Here is a 24,479-nt window from a genome sequence, read left to right as displayed (position 1 = left end):
CGGGCCAACCATCCAACGCCGTCCCGAGCCGCATCACCTCGAGCTCCAACGTGTTGGGATCTGTCCTTCACAACTTCGCACGCATCGGCTCAAAATGGAGGGCCTCTTCTTCAATGTTAACAATGGGTATGTTGTGGCGTGAGCTGTGCGCAATGATTGGGGGGGGGCATACTAATAATCCCTTCTCCGCTCCAGCTACATCGAGGGCATCGTCCGTGGCTATCGGAACGGCCTGCTCACTAGCAACAACTACACCAACATGACACAATGCGAGACTATCGACGGTACTGGGCCCTCCTTAAGATCCGATAAATTACTGCTTGACTGACCTTCTTTCTCCCTAGATCTCAAGCTCCAACTAGGCCCTGCTTACGGCGACTTCCTTGCGACACTGCCACCCAACCCGTCCACATCCAGCCTTGCAGCTAAGACTACCGACAAGCTTGTCTCAGAGTTCCGCTACGTCCGCGCCAATGCGGTCGGCTTACTCGCGCAGTTCATGGACTACGTGACTTACGGCTACATGATCGACAACGTGGCGCTGCTCATCACGGGCACGCTACACGAGCGCGACACGCGGGAGCTGTTGGAGCGGTGCCACCCGCTGGGGTGGTTCGAGACGATGCCGGTACTGTGCGTGGCGACCAACATCGAGGAGCTGTACAACAGCGTGCTGATCGAGACGCCCCTGGCCCCTTACTTTAAGGGCAGCCTCTCGCACCAGGACCTGGACGAGCTCAACATTGAAATTGTGCGCAACACGCTCTACAAGAACTACCTTGAGGACTTTTACCGCTTCGTCAATTCCCATCCGGACATGGCCGGTACCCCGACGGCCGAGGTCATGTCGGAGCTGCTCGAGTTTGAAGCCGACCGCAGGGCCATCAATATCACGCTCAACTCGTTCGGAACGGAACTGTCCAAGGCCGACCGCAAGAAGCTGTATCCGAGCTTCGGCCGGCTGTATCCCGAGGGCACGCTGATGCTGTCGCGGGCGGACGACTTTGAAGGGGTGCGGCTGGCGGTGGAGGGGGTGGCTGACTACAAGGCCTTCTTCGACGCCGCGGGGCTGGGCGGCGGGCCCGGCGGGCCGGGGAACATGGCTGGCGGCACGGGGTCGGACGGCCGGAGCCTGGAGGATATGTTCTACCAGAAGGAGATGGAGATTGCCAAGGGCGCGTTTACGCGGCAGTTCACATACGCGATTGTATATGCGTGGGTTAAGTTGAGAGAGCAGGTACGTTCTCAACCTTCCTTCCTCCGGGTAACGTTATTGTGCTGACGGCCATCCAGGAAATCCGCAACATCACCTGGATTGCCGAATGCATAGCTCAAAACCAGAAAGAGCGCATCGGCAATTACATCAGTGTCTTCTAATGATGGGGCCTGCTTGTTGGTTACAGTTGTAGGATTTTCGGGAACCTTGAGCATGATTTTATGGCGTCTGGCGAAGATCAAGCGGTGACGGGGAATTGCAAGATGGTGTAATCGTTGCGTGTCCTCCTGTCTATCTGTCGGTATTGTACATAGATAAGTTTACACAACTTGTTGGATTTTTAACACGCTTCTCTTCCCACCAGCTGGCTCTGTAGCATCAGATCGAAATTTGACCCTTGTACGTCGCTGGTGTCAGACCCAGCGTCTCAACCAAGTGCTGCCACCTCCCGCTTCCCCTCTCCTTCCTCTCCAGGTACCGCAGCAGCTTCTGCCGCTTGTGGCAAAGCAGCCGCAGACTCCTCTTGTTGTTCTTGTCCTTGTGACCCTTGGGGCCCTCCAGCGCCAGCGCCAGCGCCCGGATCTTGGACGTCAGGATAGCGATCTGCACCTCGCTACTGCCCGTGTCCGGGCCGGCGCGGACGGGCATCTCGCGCGGCACGTACCCGCGTGCCGGCGGCTTGATCGGGTTCTCGAGCGAATGGTCCGTGACGTGCCGGCCGAACGTCTCGATGCAGCGCCGGATGTTAGCGTGCTTGCGGTCCTTGGCGCTGCCGTTCTGCAGGCTGGTGATGCGCTGCAGCGCCTCCTGCGCCTTGGCGTGCTTCTGCGCGTGCTCCTCCAGCTCCTGCTCTTCCCGCGCCGGGTCCGACACCGGGCTGTCCGGGCCCGTCAGCGGCTGGGTCAGCCGCCGCGAGTCCTCGATCGCTTTCTCCAGCTCCTCCTTGGTGAGCAGGTAGTTGACGAGGTGTGGCGAAGTGGGCAACGGGCAAGATTCCCCGTTTTCTGTGGCGTCGGCTTTGAAGGGTTCTTGACCGGCTGTGTCGAAGGACTCAACGAAGGGCGTGGTGACGCCGTGCACCGGATCACCCCAGCTGCCCTGGCGCTCTTTCGCCAGCTCCTCGCGCCGCTTGAGGTTGGCGTTCTTGCGCTGCTGTGCCTGGGCCCAGCCGTAGGGGTCCTGCTTCATGCGCTTCTTCTTCTCCCTCATCGAGATATTGGCCGATTGGACCATCGGGAGCAGGCTGGCGGTCGGGGAAGGAGTCGGAGTCGGACGAATGCATACTGCCATGAAGTGTTAGCTCTCACAAAATCAAAGGCCGTCACTTGATGAGATGTCTCACGCGTTAGGCTTCGCAGCCCCTGCGGGGCGGGTATCCGAGGAGGCATGACGAATATTTGGTCTGGGTCACTGTCTCCCCGGGTGCTCGTCAGTTCGTCTCGCGCCTCTCAACTTTCTTCGCTGCAGCATGCGACCCAGATTTTGGAGCCAATAGCGCTAGGTTGATTCAGGATTAGCTTCTCGATTCACCTCAGCTCATAGCCTGCCGGGAAAACGGTGGCTCAAAATTCCGCTCATCGACCAGGCTCGTCTTGTCTTGGCATTAGCAGCTGGCAACGGCCCGCCTGCGGCAGCCAACTTCTCTCCGCCCAAATGCAGAACCCTGGCGGGGCTCCCCACAAAAGTCTGAATTTGTGTGCCAAAATCGCAGAGCTCCGCTGCAGCTTGCTCGGCCCAGAGAAAAATATCCCATCCCCGAACGCCAGAGCCTCGACATCTTTCTCCGTCGTCACGTCCACGAGAGAAAGCACCGTCAAGATGGCACCGGCAAACCTCCCCTCCATCTTCAATGCCACGAGCACCGACATTGAGCAGCTGCTCGCTGCTCAATGCCACATTGGCTCCAAGAAGTGAGTTCTTCCTAGTCGTTAAAGCACTTGGCAGCGCATACTGACCCATTGCGACAGCCTGGGCGTCCACATGCAACGTAAATATTCCCGACCGATCGATTCGCCATATCCATAAGTATCTGACAGGTTTTTTCGTGTAGCCTATCTCTGGAAGACCCGTGCCGACGGTGTGAACATCATCAACATCGGCAAGACCTGGTACGTGGGCTTTGCGACCGGAAGACCTGACGAGACGAGAAAGCAACAGGCAGACGGCTGACCATACATGGTACAGGGAGAAGATCACCCTCGCTGCCCGCATCATCGCCGCCATTGACAACCCGTCGGATGTCTGTGTGATCTCGGCTCGTCCCTACGGTCAGCGTGCCGTCCTCAAGTTCGCCGCCCACACTGGCGCCCAGGCCATTGCCGGCCGCTTCACCCCCGGTTCCTTCACCAACTACATCACCCGGTCGTTCAAGGAGCCCCGCCTGATCATCGTTACGGACCCGCGCACCGACGCCCAGGCCATCAAGGAGGCTAGCTACGTCAACATTCCCGTCATTGCCCTCTGCGACACCGACTCGCCCACCGAGTACGTCGACGTGGCCATCCCGACCAACAACAAGGGTCGCCACTCGATCGGCCTGGTCTGGTGGATGCTCGCGCGTGAGGTCCTCCGCCTGCGCGGCACCATCTACAACCGCGAGACCCCGTGGGACGTGATGCCTGATCTCTACTTCTGTATGTCTTCCGCATCAACCGCCGGATGAAATCAACGCTGACGATCTTGGCAGACCGCGACCCCGAGGCTGAGGCTGAGGAGAAGGTCGAGGAGGAGAAGCTCCCCGGTGTTGAGGAGGTGGGCGAGACCGCCATCGAGTCGGGCTTCGCCGCTGGTGCTGGTGACTGGGAGGCTGCCCCTGCTGCCTTCCCTGCCGCCACTGGTGGTGACTGGGCCGAGACCCAGCCCGTCAGCTGGGAGACTGGTGCCGCCGCTGCCACCACCACGACTGAGTGGGCTGATGCGGCTCCCAAGGAGTCTGGCTGGTAGACGAGAGATGGCGGAAAATAAAATGGCAATTTTGGGGTCAAGGCGTCCCGGACGGACACAATGGGCGTCGTCTTTCTTGTCGCTCATTCCCACACGAAATGGCTTTCCGTCTTGTCTTGGCTTGGATGCTGGTTGCAATGGGCTCGTTCCTCTGGCCCAAGGTAACACATGACCGCACTAATGAGGGAAAGATACCCTCTCTGGAGTCTCTGGAGAGGGGGAATGCCCTGTGGGGTCATGAGGGGTGGACTTAATCGTTATCCCGCCTTGCCGTAGGAATTCACTTTGCTCTGCTTTCGGCTTCATGAGAAGCGGTCGATCTTTGCAGCAACTGGGAAGCGACGGACTTGACCCTGACTAGACCCCCTAAGCGTGAACGTCTTGTAATGGAACAGATGGCTTTTTCAACCTCGCAGTCCTGGTGTTGCGGTTCGACCACATATAATGAGTTTTACTGAGATTCATGACAGTTCGTCCGTCACCTGCAGCCCTTGTCACCGAAGGTTTCAACTTCAAATACCAGTGAGAAAAGCAGCGGTCATAACCGGCTCCAGGTGGCTATTGTGCAGTCATTCAAGTGGGTGATGGTCATTAAGACATTAATTATCGACATTAGTATCTTCATGACTACACGAGTGAGACCAGAGTCACCTGACGCTCACGGGGTAGGGAAACGAGAGGGAGCAGTTTCCAGTGCCATCGGTTGAGGGCCCCTTGTTCGACACCGTGAACAGTCACGACGTGTCTGTGCCCGACGTCATTGCTTATAAGTTATTAACTAGACGGATCACTGTCTGAGGGCGCTCGTGATGTGCCTGCGGTCCTGAGCCACGCATCTGGCCTGGTGAATCTGTTTGATGGGCATCGTCGTGCTCGGGATTCACAGCTACTGCATTGTGTAGGACTGACCTCAGTCTGACCTGATAGGGAGGATGATGGACGTGTTTCGTCAGGGTTGAGAGCATACTGGCGGGCGGATGGTTAAGATTTGTTCCCTGCCTGGCTCAAGTGCGGTGTCAGCCAACCGTCCCCTGCGACAACAGAGAGTATGGGACTGCCGTATTGATGATGGTCGTGCTACTATCATCCTGGCTAGAGGCTGGAGTTAAGAATAGATCACGCACAGATGGCGCTGGCCTGGATGGACTTCCACGTTCAGAAAAGAAGGGACGTGCCCATCTATTCTGTATACTATGCTAGCTGTTACCAGACTGACACGGTCAGCTCAGCTGTTGCACACTTTCCTAAGGCACTGTCAGCCGATTTACCCGTCTTTCTATATCGCTCCAGTCTGGCCTCGCCGACGTCATGCCCATCGAGTCGCTGATCTCGGTTGTCTTCTATCGCGGTCTGACACACCATCGCCAGATGCGTAGACGCCGTCTCATGTTTCCGTCTTTCTGACTGGTCTCTGGGCCACGAGATGGCATCTGCTGCGGTTCTCCCCTCGGCTGGTCCGCAGCTTAGCTGTCTCGTCGACACCCTTCGGCCATCTCCTCCCTCATCGACACCCTCGACTCGCAGCCCACCACGCCCCCTTCCCTCTACATCGACCTCGAGGGCGTCAACCTCGGCCGCCACGGCACCATCGCCCTCGTCGAGGTCCACGTCTCCCCCCTCCGCCGGACTTACCTAATAGACGTCCATGCTCTCGGTGGAGAGGCTTTCACCGCCCCGAGCCCAACCACGGGCCGCACCCTCCAGGCCGTCCTCGAGGACGAGGCCATCCCAAAGGTCTTCTTTGACGTCCGTCACGACTCGGACGCCTTGCACGGCCTTTACGGCATCCGCCTCGCCGGCGTCCGCGATCTGCAGCTGATGGAGCTCGCAACGCGGAGCCAGGTCGGCCTGAACGGTGACGGCGATGTGGTGTCCCTTTCGCGGGAACGTGTCCGCGACCTGGCAGCGTGCATCAAATGTGACGCTCGGCTGAGCCTAGAGGAGCGGGAGGCGTGGGATGCGGCCAAGGTCGAGGGGAGAATGCTGTTCGTGCCGGCTTTCGGTGGGAGGTATGAGGTGTTTAGTGAGCGGCCGCTGAAGGAGGAGATTATGCGGTATTGTGTCCAAGATGTGCAGTTTCTGCCGTCGATGTGGGCTTATTATGAGCCGAAGTTAACGCCGGATTGGGAGGAGAGGGTGCGCAAAGCCGAACGGGACAGGGTCGCGCTGTCGCTGGCACCTGAGTTTTTTGGCGGAAAGCACATGGCGCTGGCCCCGGAGGGCTGGTCTTCTTTGTGATCTGTTGGTTTCTCGAAGTGTTAGGACGAGGACGAGGAAGAGGGAGAGGAAAGGAGAGGAAAGGAAAGGAAAGGAAGAATGTCAGAAACTGAAAGTGAGAGGAGTGTAATACCTAAGTCCGCGCTAACAAACAAGCCAAAGTAGAATCATAAAGTCAGCATTGAAACAGCTAGGACTAGTTGTGACAATTAAGTATTATGAATGAGTGCCGGTCCAAGCCATCTCGAGCAGAATGGACAAAATACCGTCAGTGAGCACTCGCTAGCTCTACAGACATTCCGCCAGCCACGTTCCATCGCCCAGATAGGCGTACGCATTCCCACCCCGGCTGGAGCGGACGAGATCAACCAGCCTCTTTGCCTCGGGCAAGTCAGGTGCTCCATCTGGTCCAGCGACGTCGTGGCCCGGTAAGGGTTATATCGGAGCCCCTCGAGACGGAGGATTGTCAGATTGGGACAATGCTTTCTCGCCGCTTTGAAAACACGACGCCAACTTCCCTGTTCTGATGTTAAACACTCGGTCAGCATCTTTGGTGCATAGTGCAGGGAACTTGACGGCGAATGATTATTCACAATATGCAAATATGCTTAAGTTACCGTCTGTGATATTTGTCGTCACCGAAAGGGGCCGGCCCAGAGCTATCCTCGAAAGCACAAGTTCGACTAGTGGGCTGCCAATGTTGGTGTCGTTGCCTTGGGCACGGCTAGGGCCTCTTAACAACATGTTGATGAGATCTGCTGACGATACCCAGAGATCGTCCAGGCGCAGCCGCGTCAGCCCCTGGTGCTGAGGGTGCAACCTCAACGGCCCAGGAAAACAGCTGCTGATACCGAGTTTGGTAATGTTCTCCAGCTCGGCGAGGACACTCAGATCATTTGTGAATAGTCAGCCCCGCAAGAAAGAACCAGGCGTCGAATCTGAGAGCACTGCTTGGCTGTTATCCAGATTAGGATACGGAAGACGTCTAGATGGATGGGTCTCATTGTAAATTTGGTGCTCGATGCAAGTATGATTTGGTAGGAAGTAAGGTCTTACCAGCTGCCTCGCCCCGGATGTAGAGGTCCTCTAGTCCAGTAAGGACCTGTCTCGTAAAGTCGGCAACGCAACCCTCGCAGGGCCAGGGCTGGCCGGTCGTTGCCATAGATACGAGAGACTTGAGGACGGTCGTTGCGCACTTCCAAGGCCGTGACCGACTTGAACCGCGCGGTGAGAGGAGTTGCGAGTTGATCTGTGGCAACTTGTTCTCCGTCCGTGATCTGTCCGAGCGTGGCACTGCTGCCATCGGATCGCCGCTGGTCTAGCAGCTGAAGATGGCGGTTGAGTAGGTCGAGATCCATCCGGAGGTCGGAGGTGCGAGCCATAACTTCTTGATCTGCATTGCTCATGCAGTATTCGATTCTTCCGGCCAACGCAGCCGCTGCGCCATGTATATCGTGACGACTCAAAGCTCGGATTCGCTTCTTCATGCCCGTGCTGCCCAGGTAGATCGAGTCGAATGAGAAGAAGCCATGGCTGAGGAGATACTTTGTCGCTGGCACACGGAAGCCTTTGTGAACGAGGCGCAGCGTGCACAAGTTAGACTCAAAACTCTTTGGGCGCGTGGTAGTATGTGTTCCAGGCGACAGACAAATAGTCCCGAGTATCCCACGCCGATGGCCGAACGTGCGCAGAGCCACACCGGCATAAGTCTTCATGAAGTTCGGCGACGATTTTGTTCTTCGAGTCAGCGGCTGCGAACCAAATCAGGTTTAAATCCTATTTACCATCCCGTACAACTCGTTAGGTAATCTCCCCATAATGCGCACGACGAGCCGAAACTGAAGGAAATTGCTGTTGTTCCTGGACTGGCAGCGATTTCATTGCCGTTTGTGTGATGTTGGTGGAGAAGAAGTTTGCAATAGCCACGGCGAGTTGAGAAACAGCAGACACTGAAGGCCGTGACCGGATACAACGCGCCAAACGCGCTAACATTCGGACGAAATATAAGTTCGATAGGTAGAGCCACACGACCTGAGCAGAGGCATCCTTGGCGGCAACATATGTGCCGGAAGAAATGACACAGAAATCGGAGTGTATATCCATGGGGAACAGCAACGCTGTCCACAAATGAAAGAGGAAGCGTGTACATTGACGTCTCGAGAGACCGAAGAATGTCGATTGACTCAACTCTCCATGACCGGAGAGCTTAAAGCCAAGCAAAGGGAAAGGGTGACAACGTGAGGGAGAGGACTCCCCACGATCCCAATGTGAACGAGCGTCAAGTCGGGACCCTCGAAGCATGACAAAACCAAGCTCTGCAGAGAGCAGATATACCTACCAACCAAGCTTAAGAGAGAACGGAAAATGACGGAGCACGCATTCCCTCAAGCAGTACCCAGGCAAGCTGCTGCCCTAAAAACCATGAAAGAAAGCAATTCCAGACAGCCCGCGACCAAACAGAAGCAGTTCCTCACACAATACACATGCACAAACAATGAAGCAGCAAAGTCGACTTCTTGGTTGGTACTTGACGCTGTGTCCAACCCTCCCCAACCAAGGTCCAAACAAGTGCCTCTACAGCAAATGAACTCTCTCTCACCGCAGACATACACTACACCATGCTCACTCGTCCTCAGCGAGATGGACTCAGACACTTGAGGGAAAACAGCTTCCTCTAACACAACCGCACTCCAGCCGAGCCCGCTCCAAGAATCAGGCATATGCCAGAGAAAAGGAGAGGAGTGAAAAAGAGGGACCCTGATATCCGCACGATCCCATCTACCCATCTACCCACCCATCCAACTACGAGCCCGATCAACACCAACTCAAAGTCAACCTAGCAGCCAGTAAAATAAACACAACCAAAAAAAAACCAAACCACGCCGTCAGGCATGACTCCAAGCGCCCGCTGGCCCAGAAACAAGCAACCTGGGTATTCAATAGCCTCTCAGGGAGAACCTTGAAAGGAAAGAAAGAGCACATCGGAAAAACTCCCCTATCAAAACTCCATAAATATGTGGCAGAACAAAGTGACCAAATCAAATAGGTACAGAGCAAAAGAAAAGAGGATGACAAACGCAAAGAAGGACAAAAGGACGAAGGGATATAAAATTTAGCGATTAGAAAATACAGTGGTAGATTAGGCATGAGCCTGGTGTGTATCGGTATAGATGTATCGAGACGGGTTTTGGTATTGTAAATGCAATCAAATGCTGATGATCGACGCGCATGTAGCGTTGTTGCTGTTTGGTACGAAGTGCGTGAGCAGATCGGCGCAGGGTTGTCTATCTTATTTATGATGGTGATGATGATGTGTGTTGTATCCGCATCGTGTTGTATAGGGGTCTTGCCTGTTTGGATGATTGTAAGGCGTATCAATACTTCTTTGCTCGCCATGTCTTGTTTCGTATTTGTCGTGCCTCTCCTCACACTTGTCCGGACGATGGTCACTCCAGCGCCTCACTCAACCGTCGAATTTCGTCATCCGCCAGCGCACCCATCCACAAGCACCTCTCGGTAATCCCCTCGATCGGCTGAAAGTTATACAGCAGACTCGCCTCGAGCAGTCTCAGCAGCGTCTTTACCACGCTAGCCGCCGTCCGGCACCGCTCAAAGTTGACCAGCGGCGCCGTCGTAGGCGAGCTCGCAATCTCGCTCGGCTTCTGCGCATTGAAGAGCAAATCATGCGTGTAGATGCCCACAAAGGGGATACACCCCATCTCGGCGACGGCCGCGCCTCCTCCTTCCATCTCGGCGCGCATATTATAAAAGTTCCTCGTCGGCGACATAAGCGCCTCCAGCTCCCTCATCGTGCGGCGGTCGCTCGCGGGGACCATGGCCCACGTCTTGGCCAGCCTGCTAACCTCGTTGCTGGTCAGAGCTATGGTGAGCTGGGCCATGGTAGCAAAATTGCGGTAGCGGCGGCAGTGGGCGGCGATGTGGATGAGCTTGATGACGCAGCGCGCGCGCTCCTCAATGTCCTCCGTCAGCACGACCTCCGAGATGGCCCACTTGACCATGACGTTGAACCGCGCGATGACCACCTCGACGCCGCGTGCGTCCGTGTCGCGCAGGAACGACACCCAGCTGCGCACGTTGACGCCGTTCTGCTCGGCGTTCTTCCACCGCATCTCGATCAGCTCCTTCCAGTCGATTTCATTGAGCGCGTCCTTCTCGACGAGGGTAAACTGCTGCGCCAGGATGTCGCTGTCGAAGGCGAGGATGAAGGGCAGGTGCACTGAGCACTTGTTGCGAGGTGCGCTGGGGGCCTCGGCAACGGGGTCGGGGATCTGGAATGTAGGCGCGTTGCGCAGCGCCTCCTTTGTGCCGGTCGGGTCGGTGGACGAGGAAATAGGGGACTGGAACGGCGCACCAGTCGAGGTTGGCGTGGTGTCAGGGGTAGGCGGCAGCGGTTTCTCCCAGACTTGATGGTCCTGTAGTGTCGGGATGTAAATGGCCTCGGGAGACATTTGGAGTGCTTGAATAAGCGTCATGCTCTGGGATTCGGGCCTCACACTAGGCTGGCTCTCGCCAAGGGGATGGGCGGGCAGTGTGGAGATGGCAACTCCAATGTCCGACGGCGAAAAAATCCCAACTTCATGCTCCTCATTCAGCGCTTCCGCAGACAGCTCCGAAGAGAGATCGCTCTCATTATCGCTGTCAACATCCAGGAACGAGTGTTCGAGACTGCCCTTTAACGATCCAGGTGTCGGCACAGTGGCCCCCTGGAGGATGCGATCCATGCTATCCGTCTTCTTGACAAAGTCATACGAAGGATGCTGGGAGTCGTGGACGCTGCGGTCGTCTGGCGTCGCGGGGTCCTCATCAGGTCCCTGCAGGATGGACCGATCAGTCCATTCCCGTGTGTCCGTCCGCCTGCTGTGCCCGTCGTCCGTCAGACCACGTTGGAGCAGCGGGATCGACGAGTAGGATGCCCGAGAATCATCCGACAAAAAAGACTGCACAGCATGATGGCGCTCATGGCGGCCTGTAACGTCCAACAAGCCGCCCTGGTGTGTGATGGTAGACGGCGCGGTCGACGAGGAAGGTGGAGGTAACTCATCTCCGACCTGGGCAATGCGACGCTCCTCTTTCTCCTCTAGTATTGCGGGATCCTCACTGACCCCCAAATCCGGAGCCACATCGATTTTTGGTGGCGCACTCAGGTCCATCGACAGCTTGGGAGCCATCTTTTTAATCGGGTACTTGCCCTCCAACTTGAGGAGCGCAGACTCGACGCCTCCATCATCATCCATGTCATCAGGGATCAACGCAAGCTTCTGCGCTTCAGCTTCAAACGAGGGCCGCATGACAGGCTTGGACGAGTGGGTGCTGAACAAAGACAGATTCCGCTTGGGGTGCTGCTCGGCAATGGCGCCGAGGGAGAAGGTCTCGGCGTGGCCGGGGGAACAGTTACTGGCGACGCCATCGACATCGCCGCTCGAGTCCGCAACAGCGCTACGGAGATACGAGCTGCGGATGGAGTCGCTGTACGTCGTCAGAGACCCGGCGGAGTTGGACTGACGGACCATCGCCGGATCTAGATCGCCAACATTGGTAACAGCACGAAGATCTCCGCCTGGCCTTCTCCTTAGGACTCGAAGTGGTTGTGGGATCATGGTTGGGGAGGCCGGGGAGGCCGGGGAAACCTCGTCGACCGATTCGCCGGAAACCGTTGTGGCATCGAAGCTGCGGACGGTTGCCTGATGGAAGCTACCGCGAGCGAAGGAAGCTTGGCGAGCCAAGCCCCGGGTGCGATTCGAATGGTATGATTGACTCGAAGGTTGCCTTGTATGCCCTCTTGCGCCGTTGGTGGACGCTGGGGTTGGTGCCTGATTCAGAAATTCGAGGGAAGGACGGGCTTGATCCTCAGATAGCCGTGCGTTCACCCCAATGGTATCGAGATCAGGAATAAACGGTGGCAGAGGGTCAGCCGAATGCGAGTGACGCAGCATGTGCTGGCCAAGTATGTATGAAGACCTCCTGGGCGTCCCCATTGGGCGCCCTGGCGGTGTGTTCGGTGGTGTCGGGTCTGCCCCGCTGGGCACGAAGGCCTCCGCGAATGCTTCTACCGATGAGTTGACCGCCGGCAAGGCACCCGTCATAACAGGATAACCCTCAGGAAGCGACGTGTCATCGACAATAACAATCGACTTGCTGCCAGTCGTGATGCCCATGTCGCTCGTAGGTCGGTTCAGCACGTGGTCATTCGAGAGGCTTAAGAGTGAAGGGCCGAGGTGGGAGGTCGAGGATCCCGCCACCACATCGGCGGTTTGCGCGTTGGCGGGAGGCGAGTTCTGGTCGGATTTCTCGGACTGGGCTTGGAAATCTTCCCGGACAGCTTTCTTGAAGTCTTCGGCAACCTGGGCGCCAAGCAGATCGATTCGGACCGGTGGTCGACCACCCTTCTGATGACCTCGTGTCTGCGGTACTATTGGAGTGCCGGGGAGCCTGTTGATCGTCGCGCCTCTGGGCCCAATCGGAGATAGTGTGAGAAAGGTGCCCTGAGTTGGGGACAGGTGCTGGCCCTTAGTGCTCAGAGCACGTCGTACGCTGCCCAACAACCGCTTCATGCCTTGCCCTGACATGGCTGATGCCACGGTGTTTGCCTCCTTGCTCGGTGCAGCTGGGACAGGTTGGAAGATTGTCGTCTGCCTCGCGTTGGTGTTCGGTGGATGAACCTCAACGAGCGCCTGGGAAGGCGGTAGCAGGTTTCCGCGAACCAGGCTTCCGGCATAGGGGAGCGCCAAAAGGAACTCGGCGTTTTTGTAGAGACCGTCGGTCGCGGACGGATGATCGCGCAAGGAGTCGCTCAGGCTGGCATTTCGCTTGTGGGAGGGCTGGCGGCGGACACGCTTGCCGACGACAGCGCGTGGGGTGGTGGCGACCGGCTCAGCGCTATGCATGACCCCGGGATCGACCGGATGTGCGGCGGCATAGCGGGCTCCGGGTCTCGTGAGCGACCGCGCAGTCTTCGTCGGGAACGAGCAAGAGATCACATCCACGCTAGTGATGCTGGTGGGCGAGATCGCGCCGTTCCTGTCCAACCCATCGTCATCTGCGGCGTTCTCGGGGGTAGCCGGGCGTTCACCGGCCACAACCGCGTCAATATGACCGGCCCTCGCTAGACCAGCAAAGAAGCTAGTGCGTCCGAGAGGACTGGAGTTGACCCCCAAGTCGGCCAACTGCGGCGGCTCACTGCTAGTTTGTGCCGATACCGTCAAATCCAACTTTGAATCGCGATGGCCAGCGATTCCCCCAGGAGAAACCGGCGCCTCGGGCCCAAGCGACGCATCGAACTCGGGCCCATCCCAAAATTGGGCGCAGACTCTCCGCCAACACTTCTTGAGTTCTGCTAAGATTTTAAGTGGGACTTTGCGCGCCTGCTGATCCTGCGAAAATTCGTCAACCAGTCCGTTGAGCAGGTTGCTTAGTATAACGCGGAGGTTGTGGTCCCATAGAAAGTCGTCGATGAAGTAGTTGAGGATCCAATGGCGGATGGCAACAAAGGTGCGGACCCTGACCACCTGGCCCGCTTCATCGGTCCTGTACAACGCCCACTGAAGTCGTGCAAAGAGCATGCGCAGAAGGTCAGATGGTTCGAGGAAGGAGCGGTAAGTGAGGAAGAAGTCGGATAGCAGCTCGTAGTCTACGAAGCTAGGGGACGTAATCTCGGCCACCAGGCGCGGCGGCGTGGCTGCGGTCACGGTGCCGGACGCTGAGTACCGGACAATGGCGCGATCATCGCAGGCGGGTTTGAACGTCAAGACGTCGAACATGGAAGGTTCGATAACGAGGTGGGTGGACATGTATGTGGTTCGTAATCGAGGCGGGTTGCGAATCGAGCCGAGGTTGGAGGAGTCGGCCGAAGGGGATAGAAACCCCGAGATGCGGAAGTAGCTCAGCCTCTTCGAATCGCTCGGGGTGCCATCCTGGCGTGCGAGACGGAGGAAGGAAGTATTGCTCAAGCGGACGTCCTCGGTCGGGGCGTACGAGGAGCCTCGAAAGAATGGCGTGCCGCGGATGCTGAACCTGGGCGTGCCGATTCTCCATGAAGGAATAGCCACTTCTAATAATGGCGGGCGATCAGAGTCCATTTCGTCGACGGTCCTGGGCCTCTGCTCCTCGCCCGGCTTAGTGATTACCACCTTGAATCCCCCTGGCTCCGACTCTCGGGCAACACTGGTGTCGGGTATTGTCGAATCGGACATGGCACGGCGTTGTCGCTGCCGGATCTTGATCTGCTTCTCTGCCGAGGCTTCCCGTCCCGCGCTGTGGGAGGAGGAAGGAGGATGCGAGGGAGTCCATTCGCGGAGCGGCACTTGCGCATGTGCGCCCATGCGTTGATCCGAGGCTATAGCCTCGAGTCCGGCGGTGCTGGGCGGCGTCATGGGGAACACAAAGTTGGGCTGCGGATAGCGCTGGTGTGCGGGGCGAACGGTAGGTCTGCAGCAAAGCGTCAGAGTTGCTTCGGCCGACATCAAAGTGCGCGTCAGGGGAAAGAGTCTCATGTGGCAGCTGCAAACGCAAGTTCGCCATACCTCAAATATATGCGGCCATTGTTTCCCACGTTCGCGACGGCAAACTGCCTCCCTTCGCGTCCGGCTGAGCCCCCATCCGGAGTGATATCCCATTTGTCCTCATCCTGGCTGCGCTTCTTTGCACGTCGAGCCGCAAGGTTATCCTCGTGCGACCTACGTTCGGTTACTGGGAGTAGAGGTTTCGTTTGCGAATTTGCGGAGATCAATGGTTTTGTTTTCCCCAGCCCGAGACCTGCAGGTCCGCGTCCCGTCTTTGCCCTTTTGCCGTCCTTCTCAGGCCTGGGAGGCTGCTGTATCACGGCCCTCTCTGGGGATGCTGGAACTCGATGCGCAGGGTCTGTCAGTGGTGGTGACTGCTGAAAGGCCCGTGTTGTCGTCCACCCAGTCGCGACAGACGAGGGCGACGAATCGGGGTCCATTGCGCGGGACAAGAGCTACTTTGCGTCGCGAAGAGCTGTTTGTTATGTCCCGGTTCTACTGCTCCTGCTACCGTTCGCCGACGCCTCTGGTATTGAAGACATGGAGGGTCAACAGGGGCGCATTTAGATCTGTTCCCGTCAGAGTCGAAGTGGGAGGATGCTGTGGGAGAAGGGACGGATTCGAAACGCGTGTGGCTGGACTCCAAGTTGGCCGCGTTTTCCTAAGACATGCAAGAAGGGAGGGGAAGGGAAGCGGCCGAGGAAGCGAGCGAGTGGGATTGGTGAGGCTGCAATGGAACCAAGCAGTCACATACAGGATGTCGCCATACAACGGGAGTGCTTGCAAAAGCGAAAGAAGAAAAAAAAAAAAGAAAGGCGTTAGCGAGGGATTCGCTGGCTAGTGTGGTCAATCAGAAGCCACCGAGACAAGTGCTCTCGCTAGGAAGTGAGGATGTATGGTCTGATGAGAGAGAGCATGTCAAGCCCAGTCGTAGAAAAGGGACGCATGAGCAAACTGCTAACTTCCCCGGCCACCGCAGAAAGCAGGACCAATCTCAGGTCGGCGTGTGATTGATTGACCCTGGCAGATTTGGAAGTGGATCTTTCCTGTGAGATGGGACGAGCCCTTTGATGATGGGCGGGCCGGGTGCTCAACCCTGGAAATTTACCGTCTGGGCGGCATTCGCAGTTTGCAGACAATGCGGGTACAGTACGGGTACAGTACGGGTACAATACGGATCCGTAGAATCCTGCACGTTGAAAACGGACTCGCGGTTTGTCGCGACGCATTCAGCACTATTGATGTATTGGCATGAGATGCCACAAGCAAACACACTGTTGTACGGCCCCTGCACTCGCAGAGGCAGATATTGGAGCAATGGACGGCACATATTTGCAGCTATACTCCGTAGTGCCGCGCGCACGGTTGGTTCAAGACAGGTCAGCCGCACGATTTGCAGCAAGGCAGCTTCTGGCCGTTGCCCGGGAAGACAGACAACGTGGGTCTGCCTCGCGGAGTGGAGAGGTTGAGGTCGGGGTCGAGGTCGAGGTCGAGGTTGGCGCGGTTCCATCGATGATTGGAGCTCACCCCGGTCGTGGCTTCGCGGGGAGCTTCCGGTTCCGCTTGGCCTTGGCTTCATTTCCAGACAACCGGGTTACTTGGGCTAGGCCTGGTTGAAGCAAAGCAAGCATGAGAGCTTCTCACTTTTGTGGCTTTTGGCAGTTCGGGGCTATGTAGTGGCGCAGAGGCACAATTATCTGAACACTTTACAGTGCAGCAGTAACTCGACTGCGCAGGGCTATTCTGTACACGTGACGTTATCGTTCTTGAGGCTACATGGGGCATGCTCGCCAGATGCACCGTGATCCGTTCATCTCTTCACAATCTGTCGGTTCCACGGCGTTGGAAACCCAAAGTGGAGACAGCATCATTTCAGGAACGAAATCTCTCGGCAACAGAACCATCCATGCACTGGCCAACCCCCACGCAGGTGCATGATCCATCCCATGCCCCAGGCGCGACTGCGGGTGTGGCGTCTCGCGTCGGATGTTCCAGTGACGTCCTGATATTCCAACCAACAATGGAAGTGCAGGCAAATTGCGCTGGAAAAGGCTCCTGCGTCATGCATGCATTGTTTCCGCGGCCTTGCACGTCGCACAGCAGCCGGGACAGCGAGGCCAGCTTTTGCTAGGCAGGAACCGGGCAGACATGGCGTCCCTCGTGACATCGGCATTGCATAGGTGTCTGCTAAAAACAGGAGCACCGTGACAAGTGCATTCTAATAAGAGACCGATGAATGTCAACACTCTCCTCCTCCCCTTTCACCCGATCAGTTTCGAGACGGCCAGCTTCCCGAGCTTCCCAAGACGGCTTTCCGCCTGCCTGATCGCCAACACGCTAACCAACCTTGATCGGTCATCGTCGGGTGGGCCGTTGTTGTACTGTCCGTCATACCCGTCGATCATGGCCAAACGGCGGTCTTCGGCTGTCTCTCAAAGCCACGACATCTCCTCGTGCGGAGATCGACAGCAAGGCGTGGCCTAACGAACTGCCTTATCCGGACGGAATGCTCTCCTTAGGGGCTTGACGATGCTTGGCTGGACGTGTCTGACCGTCAAGGTGCTGGAGCGGTGTTCAGGCGAACATGTGTTTCATGAACCCAACACCTCAAACTATGTCATTCTTTCGGCAAGGTAGGGAAGCGAGGTCGAAATTCACTCTGCTAATACTTTGATTGTTTGGAGTGCCTGCCTCCGTCTACAAACACCGGCCCTTGGGTAAGGTGACGGTGGTATTCGGCCCGTTCCGACCCCCTATTCATAGCCATTGGCCATTATCTGAACCACTTCCTTGAAGCTTCTGGAGGAGGGGGAATTTAAAGGCGTCGTAGTCTGGACCTATACCCTACCACCGGTTCAAGTGGGTCAGGCTGAGGATTATCCCCGATTCTCCAGCACCAGAAGGTGTCCTAAGCCTTCCAGGGGCTGATGCGGCCAGTCGACATTGCAAAGGAGAAGCTTGTCGTTCTTGAATACCTCGGTCGCCTTGCGAAGCCTGTCGAGACAGGTCCGAAAATGGGCGTTCCACTCCGACTCGAAGGCCGGATGGTCTGGGTCTGGCAGCCTTACGTAGCTCTCGAGGTATGAGCGAATGATGCCTTCCCGCCCGTCCCACAGGTCCTGGAGGCAGTCTGTCTCGAACTCTTCGATGCGTTCCCAAACCTCTGGATCCAGCAACTCCATCTTGGGCTAACTCTTGACTTGTCCGTGATGGCGATCTTGTACTCGCGCACAGCGGTGTGCAACTCTGAGTGGATGCTGAGGTGATACTCGCAGGGCACAGGTACTTCCACTCTTATTGGATGGATGGGATGGAACCCCCGGCGGTCTCTCGAGCGCAAGTCGCTGCATTTTCCGTCCTCCAAGTCGTACTTGAGAATGCAATTGCTTGAATTCTGAGTGCAGCTGGATGCTGCAGATACGAATATGCGTTCCCAGCACATGCTCAAGTCGGGTTGAGAAGACGCTTGGAATATAGAAGTGATTTGGGCCGTGAGGTAGTTGCCGTGGTGGAAGCTAGAAGAGCCGAAATGATAACCTTTTGCCAGTGGTTCTAAGGCCACAGAAGTGAGAGCAGCGGAATGTGGGCTTGAACCTGCAGGCTTTATGAACGTATTTGTATCAAAAATTTCCCTGCCACCCCCTGTTACACTGCCAGGTGACCCCTTCACTTGAGATGGCGACTGTTCATTACCGTGTCATAAAGTGCATGTGAGCCATACTAGTAACGGTGAAGGGGAGCCACCATGGTGAAAAGGATATTGTGTTTTCAGCCACCTTACCTCTTTCTTCCTCCCAAGCGCGGTTCATCTCACACCCTCAAATTCTGCCTCATCCTCCTTCTCTGACTGTCGCTGTCGTCCTGCCGCGCTCTCGCCCACCGCCTTGGCTTTACCTGGTACCGAAAACGCAGTTCCTGGGGCCAGACCTGACGAGCCAACGCATGTCTCGCCGTCGTAGTCTCTCCGCGATTCCTGCCAAGGCACTGCCAGGCGCAGCCGCGCAGGTTGCTTTGTTTTGACCATTTCTCCGTTGCCATCGGCTGCCAATCCCGAATCCTTCGCTTTGATCCCGGCCGGGATCTGCAGGACACCCGCAATCAGTATCAGAAGCTGGATGCCGATGCTCCCCACCCACTGCAGCAAGAGCAGCGTGTTCTCGTCGGCGCGTGTCATGCTGTCCTGGGCTTTCAGCACTGCCTCGTCGACTTCCGGCTTGCCAGCCGACGCGCCAACTGGATGGTATCCTTGCTGGTCCTGCTGGTGACTCTCTTGGAGAGCGCTCTGAGCAGACTCGCTTCTGACTGTCCCATCACCAGGCTTTGTTGAGTTCAGCAGAGTGGCGCTGATCATCAAAGATTCCGACTCTTGATCGGACTCGTGCTTTTGAGGCCTGATCGGGACAGGGGGGAAATGGTGGGGCGTTGTCGACGGCGCCAGGCTTGAGACCATACTCAGGTCCTCCAGTCCCCGCATGACGGGATGTTCCAAGGCATGCGTTGTCCGCAATGGTGCCAATGTGGACTCTGTCGATTGTCCCGGTTCCAGCATTGGTCTGCTGCTCGCATCCTGCACCGGCCGGGAGCCAGCTATTGCCTGCTGGCCCTTCCGTGTCTCAGGGAGCGGGTTCGGGATCGTGGGATGGAATGTCGCACGTAACGCATTGGGAATCCCGATCGGGACCTGAGCCTGGTTTTCTAGCTGCATGGCGAGGTTCAGGCCCTGGGCCATCCTGTCCAGCCGAAGTGGACAGCGATACCTGTTTGTCCATTCGATCTTGGTAACTATTTCCTGGCTTTTGCACCCAAACTTGAGCCGGTCTCTGACCTCGTCGGAGCGCCAGGCGAGCTAGCCGCTAACGCGGACCATCATATAGAATTTCTTCGCGTTGTGCTCGAGCGCAAAGGCTGTATGGAACAGATTACTGTGCGTTGGCTGCAATTCCAGCGTATTCTCGCGGCGATCCGTAACTTCCAATGTCAGCCGTTGTTTGCTTTTGTGTGCGACCCGGGAGCATCTCGGTAGCAAAGCAACTCATTCCAGAGTCCTTTCACCCCCGGGGCGGCAGCAATATGGGGAAAGGCACCACAAATTCACATACCACTGCAGAGTTCTATCCCAGTGGCTCCATTTGCCTGGCGAAATGCTGCCAGCAAAAGACCAGCGATTGTGGGTCCGCACGACTTTTTCCTTCCGCCGCCGTAGTCCAGGACCTGCACCTCGGGCGCGAGCTTCTTCACTCTCCTCATATGGACGGGCGTTTCCCGGCCACGGAGCTCTTTGGGGCCATAGTGGTGTGTAAATTTGACCGGGCAAGCATGCTGACCCCGTTCATCGTCCTCGGTAAGTATGACTGTAACAGTTGCTGACTCAAGCTTGCAGTCAGGGGGTTGACGGAAGTTCAGGTCGAGGTAAATGATGCCGCCCGGTTGCTCAGACTCGCCGATGATGCCCCAGCGAGACTTGGTAAAGACGAAGCGACAATCAACTTCGACCTTGCCGATTCTTCCGCACCCAACCGTCATGTGAGTCGAGGCGAGGTGGTCGAATCTCATGTAATCGTTTCTCCCATATCGAGTCCGTTGATCATCAACACGGGCCGAGTACATTGTTCCCCCATTGTTTCTATTGTTGAGGTCCGTCGCCCGCTTCGACTTGAAGGAAATCCATGGTTGGTTGACTTCGGAATAGATGGCGCCCAACGCATTCTCAGCTCCCAGGACCGGGCCACGTCAACTATTTGAGCAGCTGGGAGGACTGGATATGCCAGCCAAGTCGCAAACCACATCATGCATACGACGTAGCACAATGGTCTTCTTGAGGCAGCTTGTGGCCAGCACCGCCCCACCGACCCTTGTCACATGCATGTGGTGCGTTTGGGGCGGCTGGGGCTCGCTGAGACCTGCCCTTCCCCGCCGCGAGAATGGTTCTCGACGAGGTGAAAAGGACGGTCGGGGTCAGAATCATCAAGCTTCCTGCGGTTACCATCTCCCGACCTGACACAGTTACAAGCCAGCGTAGCCGCTCAAACATCCAAGTTCACGCTGAATCACCGATGTCGAGGTCACCATGCCCGGCGAAGACGTCATCACCCTCCATGAGGCCCAGCCTCTACGGCAGCCAGGAACGCCAGTGGATAACCGGCCTGCGCCCTCCCGTCCCAATCATGTTGGCCAACGACCTTATCAATCCATAGCCGTCTCGGAAGAGGCACGGAGTTTTTGGGATCAACCAGAAAAGCCCGAGATGACGCTCGCTCTCACTCGGCAATCTCCATACCGGAGGCCAAGAGAATCGAATATCATCGGCCATCCATCGGAGCAAACCTGCTCTCGTGAGCACAAATCCCTGTCCATTGACCCCGAGCAGCAGAGAAGCGGATCGACCTTGTCTACGACCCATCGAATGGAGACAAAAACATGACGGTTCAGCTTGTGATGGATGTTGAGGAGGACTGGGAGGCTGATTTCGAGGCCTTCTGTCGTCTTCGCCGGCTTGGCCAAAACAAGGATGCAAGGAAGCATTTCGTTGCGACTCGAACACCTGAGCACCGTGCCCATCCTATGGCTGCAGTACGCCGAGATGCTTCTTGCGTGCGGCGATTACAAGGCCATGGAAGCCTCGACCCTTCCTTCAGAGCTCGTGAAACCATCAACCGGCGCGCTTCTCTCGCCAGAGGAAGACAAAATACTCGTTCCTACAAGCTCTTCAACCTTCTTCTTTCGCGATCTCGTGATGTAACCCCGGAAGGCATTCATGTCGCGCTGAAGATGTGAATCGTGCCCATCCTAGGGGCTCTACGGAGGTACGCCTGGCGGAACAAAAATCTTGCTTGAATGCAAGTGACGACCTCAATTCTTCAGATCCATCTACTTTGTTTATGCCTGCGGGTGCTGCACGATCACGAAGTTAGCGGGGAACAACTGTTCATATTCCATGTCGGCAACCACCACCTTGTTAGTGGAGAGATGCGCCACGTTGATTTTGAGCAAATTCATTGCAGGTTTGTGGGTGACGGCTTGATCTGGAATTTCAGAGATCTCTTCGTGGCGGCGGCTTCCCTCTTGGATGGGAGGGGGCATCCGTCCGGTTTTCGGATCTTCGTCCGATGTTCAGGTTTGGACACGATTGCCGAAGACTAGAGTTGTCCGGTCTTTGACAAAGGCTCAACCATGAGCCTTCTTGACCTCTTCACGTCGTTGATGCTTCAGAATCCAGACGGTCAAATGAAGTCGCGAAACCTGCTCCTTTTGCAGAGAGCTCAAGCTCTCATCGAATCCATTCAGCGCAACGACCACGAGCTCATGAGGAGCAGGCCCTTCAACCCAATTCCTGCTCGCCAAAGCGGTGTGCGAGATGAAAGTTCTGGCACAGTGCCCAAACGAAAGGCGGCTACTTCAAAGGGTTCGCCATTGACCAAGGCCCAAGAATGCATCTTCCCATCTGCGTCCGGGACGGCACTTCAGGAAGCCAAGCTGGAGCGGTATGTTCTTCAGCCCGGCCAACCCCGAACAACAAACGTGCAGTTGAAGTCGCCGCGGGCGCGGCACACCACGCTGGCGATTACAGGTTACACGCCGATGCGTTGAAGCTGCTCGCTCTCCAATCAGGAACCCCAGTATGGCTATGAATGCCTTGGCCCGCCTGCAACTGGATACCCGGGGCGACATGGACGGCTACCTGGCGACTTGTTTGTCTCGGTACATTGTCTCGAAAGAAGGCGAGGATGAAATGAAACCCCTCAGAAACCTCGAGAGGGTGGATGGGGTGGCCGACGAGCTGTACTTTGGGACTGCTGGAATGAATGCCCGAGGTGGGCGTGGACCGTCATCCGAGTCCTGCTCGTTGCTACATCCCGCGCCAACAGCGCTAGATCCGGGGATGTCGATGACATCGCTGCTAAGATGTTTACGGACGAAAACGCAGCGAAGTGGTGCACGCTGCCTTCCGCGATCATGTTGTTCTCGCGCGAGGAGCTCGGGATTTCTGCTGGTTGAGAACGACTGCGATCACCCTCGCCGCCGTCTTGGAGATGGGAGGACGTTGGGCTTCACGAGGATGGATCGAGCCGCGGTTTCGATATTCTAGATATCCCACAAGGGATGTGAGGTTTGACAACACACCAATGGTTATTAATCATGGTCATCGGCGGAGCTGTAATCGCATCCCGCCCCAATCGCCCCTGCCGCATCGAGGTGTCATCGATACGTGGCACGACGGCAGCGATAGCGACTCATCGGGCAGCAGCGCCGAGGAAAACGACCGTATCAGGATCGTGGAACGGGAACCCAGCCGAAAGCCTATCCGATGGCAGAACACGGGACCAAGGACGAGTTGCGGAGGCCGCTGGAATGGGAATCTCAACGGTCTCAAATGGCACGGCAGGAAGCACAAAAGGGAAGAAGAGATACTAAAAGGCATATTGGAAGAACCGGACTGTCAAGGAGAAGCGGAACGGGTTGAAGAACGGCTAAAAGTCCTTTCGGGAAAACTAGAGCGGTTACGGGAAATTGAATGCTTTCACAGGGAACGCTGGGAAGCGGGAAGAGAAGAAGAAAGGTTAACAGGCGTGTTGGATCAACTGGAGTTTCAAGGCGAACTGCGGCAAGCGGAAGGGGATGTAGAAAAATCTGGAACATTTACGGTTACGAAAAGCGAGGAAGAAAATGGAACTGCTGAGGGAAGACAGACGAGAATCCATACTGAGATTCCGGCAACATGAACCGGAATGTGACCGAGGAGGACCGGAGATTGAGAGACTCCGGAAAAGGTTGGAGGAGACGACACGTGAGAGGGGAAGATCGCCTACAGATCATCACAGGAGGGAACGCCGGGATCACTCTTATCACCGCAAGATTGGAACGAACCGAACCGTGAAAGGTCCCCTCCACCCCAAGACACAGCTGGATCGTGATGGTGCGGAGAAGTCCTCGGGGCAACCCACCGCAAGGCAGCAGCAGATTCGTCCGGAAACCAGCACTGCGGAAGCCCAAAAGGGTGAGACGTCGCAGCCTGGCCAGCATGCAGCCACATGGGACGAGGAAGAGCCCCCGGAATCGAGGCTGTTGAGGCGGACGGGGACCATGGCCACGGTCGAAGACGGCAGCCCGGAGCCGCGGGGTCACAACTGGGATGACGAAGTAGGCGGTCTGTACGGGGAATCACGCAAAGTTTGCGCCGTGTCGGTAGAGTGGGCGCGATCCTCGCGTCCTGAGGCGGATGCTCCGAGGGTCCGAGCCAAGGTGATGGCAAGGCACTGGCGGCTGATGATGATGTGGACGAAAATGAAGACGAGATGAGGGGCAGGGGCCTGAGAAGCCCGCAGGGACGGAAAGGGCTTTCGGACGCGGACGAAGGGGCTGGCTTGGCTGTGGAAGAGGGTTGGCTGAGATCGAGGTTTTGGGGATGCTGAAGGGAGACTCTGTCATCGTCGTCGTTCAAGCTTCGGTTTGATAATTGCAGTTTAATTTTGTTCTAATTGCATAATCTTGGTTTGTTACCAACAAGGAGCAATGTTCGGATAATCAAATTTTATATGCAACAGAGCTAGCTCTCAACAACCTTGCTCGACTTATTCTGCACCCTC

General features: G+C 56.6%; 13 protein-coding genes across 13 annotated transcripts; 7 read left to right on the top strand and 6 right to left on the bottom strand.

The window, feature by feature from the left end:
- Window positions 1-88: 88 nt before the first annotated feature.
- On the top strand, window positions 89-1,578 carry N657DRAFT_691241 (vacuolar ATP synthase subunit D). The gene is made up of 4 exons (XM_062797095.1): window positions 89-126; window positions 196-284; window positions 345-1,237; window positions 1,294-1,578. Exons 1-4 carry the CDS (start codon window positions 95-97, stop codon window positions 1,375-1,377), a joined length of 1,098 nt encoding a protein of 365 aa, XP_062646535.1. The 5' UTR covers window positions 89-94; the 3' UTR covers window positions 1,378-1,578.
- On the bottom strand, window positions 1,469-2,752 carry N657DRAFT_691240 (uncharacterized protein). The gene is made up of 2 exons (XM_062797094.1): window positions 2,559-2,752; window positions 1,469-2,499 (listed from the first exon to the last, which is right to left on the bottom strand). Exons 1-2 carry the CDS (start codon window positions 2,602-2,604, stop codon window positions 1,595-1,597), a joined length of 951 nt encoding a protein of 316 aa, XP_062646534.1. The 5' UTR covers window positions 2,605-2,752; the 3' UTR covers window positions 1,469-1,594.
- A 282-nt stretch (window positions 2,753-3,034) lies between these two features.
- On the top strand, window positions 3,035-4,159 carry N657DRAFT_634765 (ribosomal protein S2; the record flags this gene model as incomplete). Its single annotated transcript, XM_062791301.1, has 5 exons — window positions 3,035-3,126; window positions 3,184-3,203; window positions 3,267-3,324; window positions 3,401-3,849; window positions 3,903-4,159. 5 exons carry the CDS (start codon window positions 3,035-3,037, stop codon window positions 4,157-4,159), a joined length of 876 nt encoding a protein of 291 aa, XP_062646533.1.
- A 1,126-nt stretch (window positions 4,160-5,285) lies between these two features.
- N657DRAFT_691238 (uncharacterized protein) lies at window positions 5,286-6,397 on the top strand (the record flags this gene model as incomplete). The annotated part of the gene is made up of 2 exons (XM_062797093.1): window positions 5,286-5,345; window positions 5,627-6,397. The coding sequence occupies 2 exons, from the start codon at window positions 5,286-5,288 to the stop codon at window positions 6,395-6,397; spliced, it is 831 nt and encodes a 276-aa protein (XP_062646532.1).
- A 141-nt stretch (window positions 6,398-6,538) lies between these two features.
- N657DRAFT_477578 (uncharacterized protein) lies at window positions 6,539-7,201 on the bottom strand. The gene is made up of 2 exons (XM_062787551.1): window positions 6,994-7,201; window positions 6,539-6,899 (listed from the first exon to the last, which is right to left on the bottom strand). Exons 1-2 carry the CDS (start codon window positions 7,118-7,120, stop codon window positions 6,586-6,588), a joined length of 441 nt encoding a protein of 146 aa, XP_062646531.1. The 5' UTR covers window positions 7,121-7,201; the 3' UTR covers window positions 6,539-6,585.
- On the bottom strand, window positions 7,081-8,476 carry N657DRAFT_477608 (uncharacterized protein). Its single transcript, XM_062787552.1, has 3 exons — window positions 8,161-8,476; window positions 7,433-8,085; window positions 7,081-7,331 (listed from the first exon to the last, which is right to left on the bottom strand). The coding sequence occupies exons 1-3, from the start codon at window positions 8,191-8,193 to the stop codon at window positions 7,283-7,285; spliced, it is 735 nt and encodes a 244-aa protein (XP_062646530.1). The 5' UTR covers window positions 8,194-8,476; the 3' UTR covers window positions 7,081-7,282.
- Window positions 8,477-9,822: 1,346 nt separating this feature from the next.
- N657DRAFT_575445 (uncharacterized protein) lies at window positions 9,823-15,335 on the bottom strand (the record flags this gene model as incomplete). The annotated part of the gene is made up of 2 exons (XM_062789106.1): window positions 9,823-14,821; window positions 14,917-15,335. 2 exons carry the CDS (start codon window positions 15,333-15,335, stop codon window positions 9,823-9,825), a joined length of 5,418 nt encoding a protein of 1,805 aa, XP_062646529.1.
- A 3,365-nt stretch (window positions 15,336-18,700) lies between these two features.
- N657DRAFT_681734 (uncharacterized protein) lies at window positions 18,701-19,624 on the bottom strand (the record flags this gene model as incomplete). The annotated part of the gene is made up of 1 exon (XM_062796421.1): window positions 18,701-19,624. One exon carries the CDS (start codon window positions 19,622-19,624, stop codon window positions 18,701-18,703), a length of 924 nt encoding a protein of 307 aa, XP_062646528.1.
- A 117-nt stretch (window positions 19,625-19,741) lies between these two features.
- N657DRAFT_681733 (uncharacterized protein) lies at window positions 19,742-20,448 on the bottom strand (the record flags this gene model as incomplete). Its single annotated transcript, XM_062796420.1, has 2 exons — window positions 19,742-19,863; window positions 19,995-20,448. The coding sequence occupies 2 exons, from the start codon at window positions 20,446-20,448 to the stop codon at window positions 19,742-19,744; spliced, it is 576 nt and encodes a 191-aa protein (XP_062646527.1).
- A 514-nt stretch (window positions 20,449-20,962) lies between these two features.
- On the top strand, window positions 20,963-21,669 carry N657DRAFT_634760 (uncharacterized protein; the record flags this gene model as incomplete). Its single annotated transcript, XM_062791300.1, has 2 exons — window positions 20,963-21,227; window positions 21,263-21,669. 2 exons carry the CDS (start codon window positions 20,963-20,965, stop codon window positions 21,667-21,669), a joined length of 672 nt encoding a protein of 223 aa, XP_062646526.1.
- A 396-nt stretch (window positions 21,670-22,065) lies between these two features.
- On the top strand, window positions 22,066-22,890 carry N657DRAFT_634759 (uncharacterized protein; the record flags this gene model as incomplete). The annotated part of the gene is made up of 3 exons (XM_062791299.1): window positions 22,066-22,376; window positions 22,504-22,674; window positions 22,707-22,890. 3 exons carry the CDS (start codon window positions 22,066-22,068, stop codon window positions 22,888-22,890), a joined length of 666 nt encoding a protein of 221 aa, XP_062646525.1.
- On the top strand, window positions 22,704-23,834 carry N657DRAFT_477396 (uncharacterized protein). Its single transcript, XM_062787549.1, has one exon. It carries the CDS (start codon window positions 22,926-22,928, stop codon window positions 23,613-23,615), a length of 690 nt encoding a protein of 229 aa, XP_062646524.1. The 5' UTR covers window positions 22,704-22,925; the 3' UTR covers window positions 23,616-23,834.
- Window positions 23,712-24,008, top strand: N657DRAFT_477475 (uncharacterized protein). The gene has a single exon (XM_062787550.1). It carries the CDS (start codon window positions 23,807-23,809, stop codon window positions 23,960-23,962), a length of 156 nt encoding a protein of 51 aa, XP_062646523.1. The 5' UTR covers window positions 23,712-23,806; the 3' UTR covers window positions 23,963-24,008.
- Window positions 24,009-24,479: the final 471 nt, after the last annotated feature.

This window comes from Parathielavia appendiculata, assembly GCF_033297405.1.
Source record: "Parathielavia appendiculata strain CBS 731.68 unplaced genomic scaffold N657scaffold_8, whole genome shotgun sequence".
In the NCBI taxonomy this organism is placed as follows: Eukaryota; Fungi; Ascomycota; class Sordariomycetes; order Sordariales; family Chaetomiaceae; genus Parathielavia; species Parathielavia appendiculata.
Note: the sequence above shows the minus strand (reverse complement) of the source record. Positions and strands in the feature narration are given on the sequence as shown.

Excerpts from the sequence above, each read along its gene's own strand:
- N657DRAFT_691241 (XM_062797095.1), top strand. The coding sequence starts at position 95 with ATGGAGGGCCTCTTCTTCAATGTTAACAATGG. Across the intron at positions 285-344 it reads ACAATGCGAGACTATCGACG|ATCTCAAGCTCCAACTAGGC; the intron begins GTACTGGGCCCT and ends CTTTCTCCCTAG. Across the intron at positions 1,238-1,293 it reads GGGTTAAGTTGAGAGAGCAG|GAAATCCGCAACATCACCTG; the intron begins GTACGTTCTCAA and ends ACGGCCATCCAG.
- N657DRAFT_691240 (XM_062797094.1), bottom strand. The coding sequence starts at position 2,604 with ATGCCTCCTCGGATACCCGCCCCGCAGGGGCTGCGAAGCCTAACGC. Across the intron at positions 2,500-2,558 it reads GGGGCTGCGAAGCCTAACGC|TATGCATTCGTCCGACTCCG; the intron begins GTGAGACATCTC and ends ACTTCATGGCAG.
- N657DRAFT_477578 (XM_062787551.1), bottom strand. The coding sequence starts at position 7,120 with ATGTTGTTAAGAGGCCCTAGCCGTGCCCAAGGCAACGACACCAACATT. Across the intron at positions 6,900-6,993 it reads GACGACAAATATCACAGACG|AACAGGGAAGTTGGCGTCGT; the intron begins GTAACTTAAGCA and ends GTTTAACATCAG.
- N657DRAFT_477608 (XM_062787552.1), bottom strand. The coding sequence starts at position 8,193 with ATGGGGAGATTACCTAACGAGTTGTACGGGATG. Across the intron at positions 8,086-8,160 it reads CTAACGAGTTGTACGGGATG|ACTTATGCCGGTGTGGCTCT; the intron begins GTAAATAGGATT and ends AACTTCATGAAG. Across the intron at positions 7,332-7,432 it reads CATCCGGGGCGAGGCAGCTG|CCAAGCAGTGCTCTCAGATT; the intron begins GTAAGACCTTAC and ends TCTGGATAACAG.
- N657DRAFT_477396 (XM_062787549.1), top strand. The coding sequence starts at position 22,926 with ATGGGAGGACGTTGGGCTTCACGAGGATGGATCGAGCCGCGGTTTCGA.
- N657DRAFT_477475 (XM_062787550.1), top strand. The coding sequence starts at position 23,807 with ATGGTGCGGAGAAGTCCTCGGGGCAACCCACCGCAAGGCAGCAGCAGA.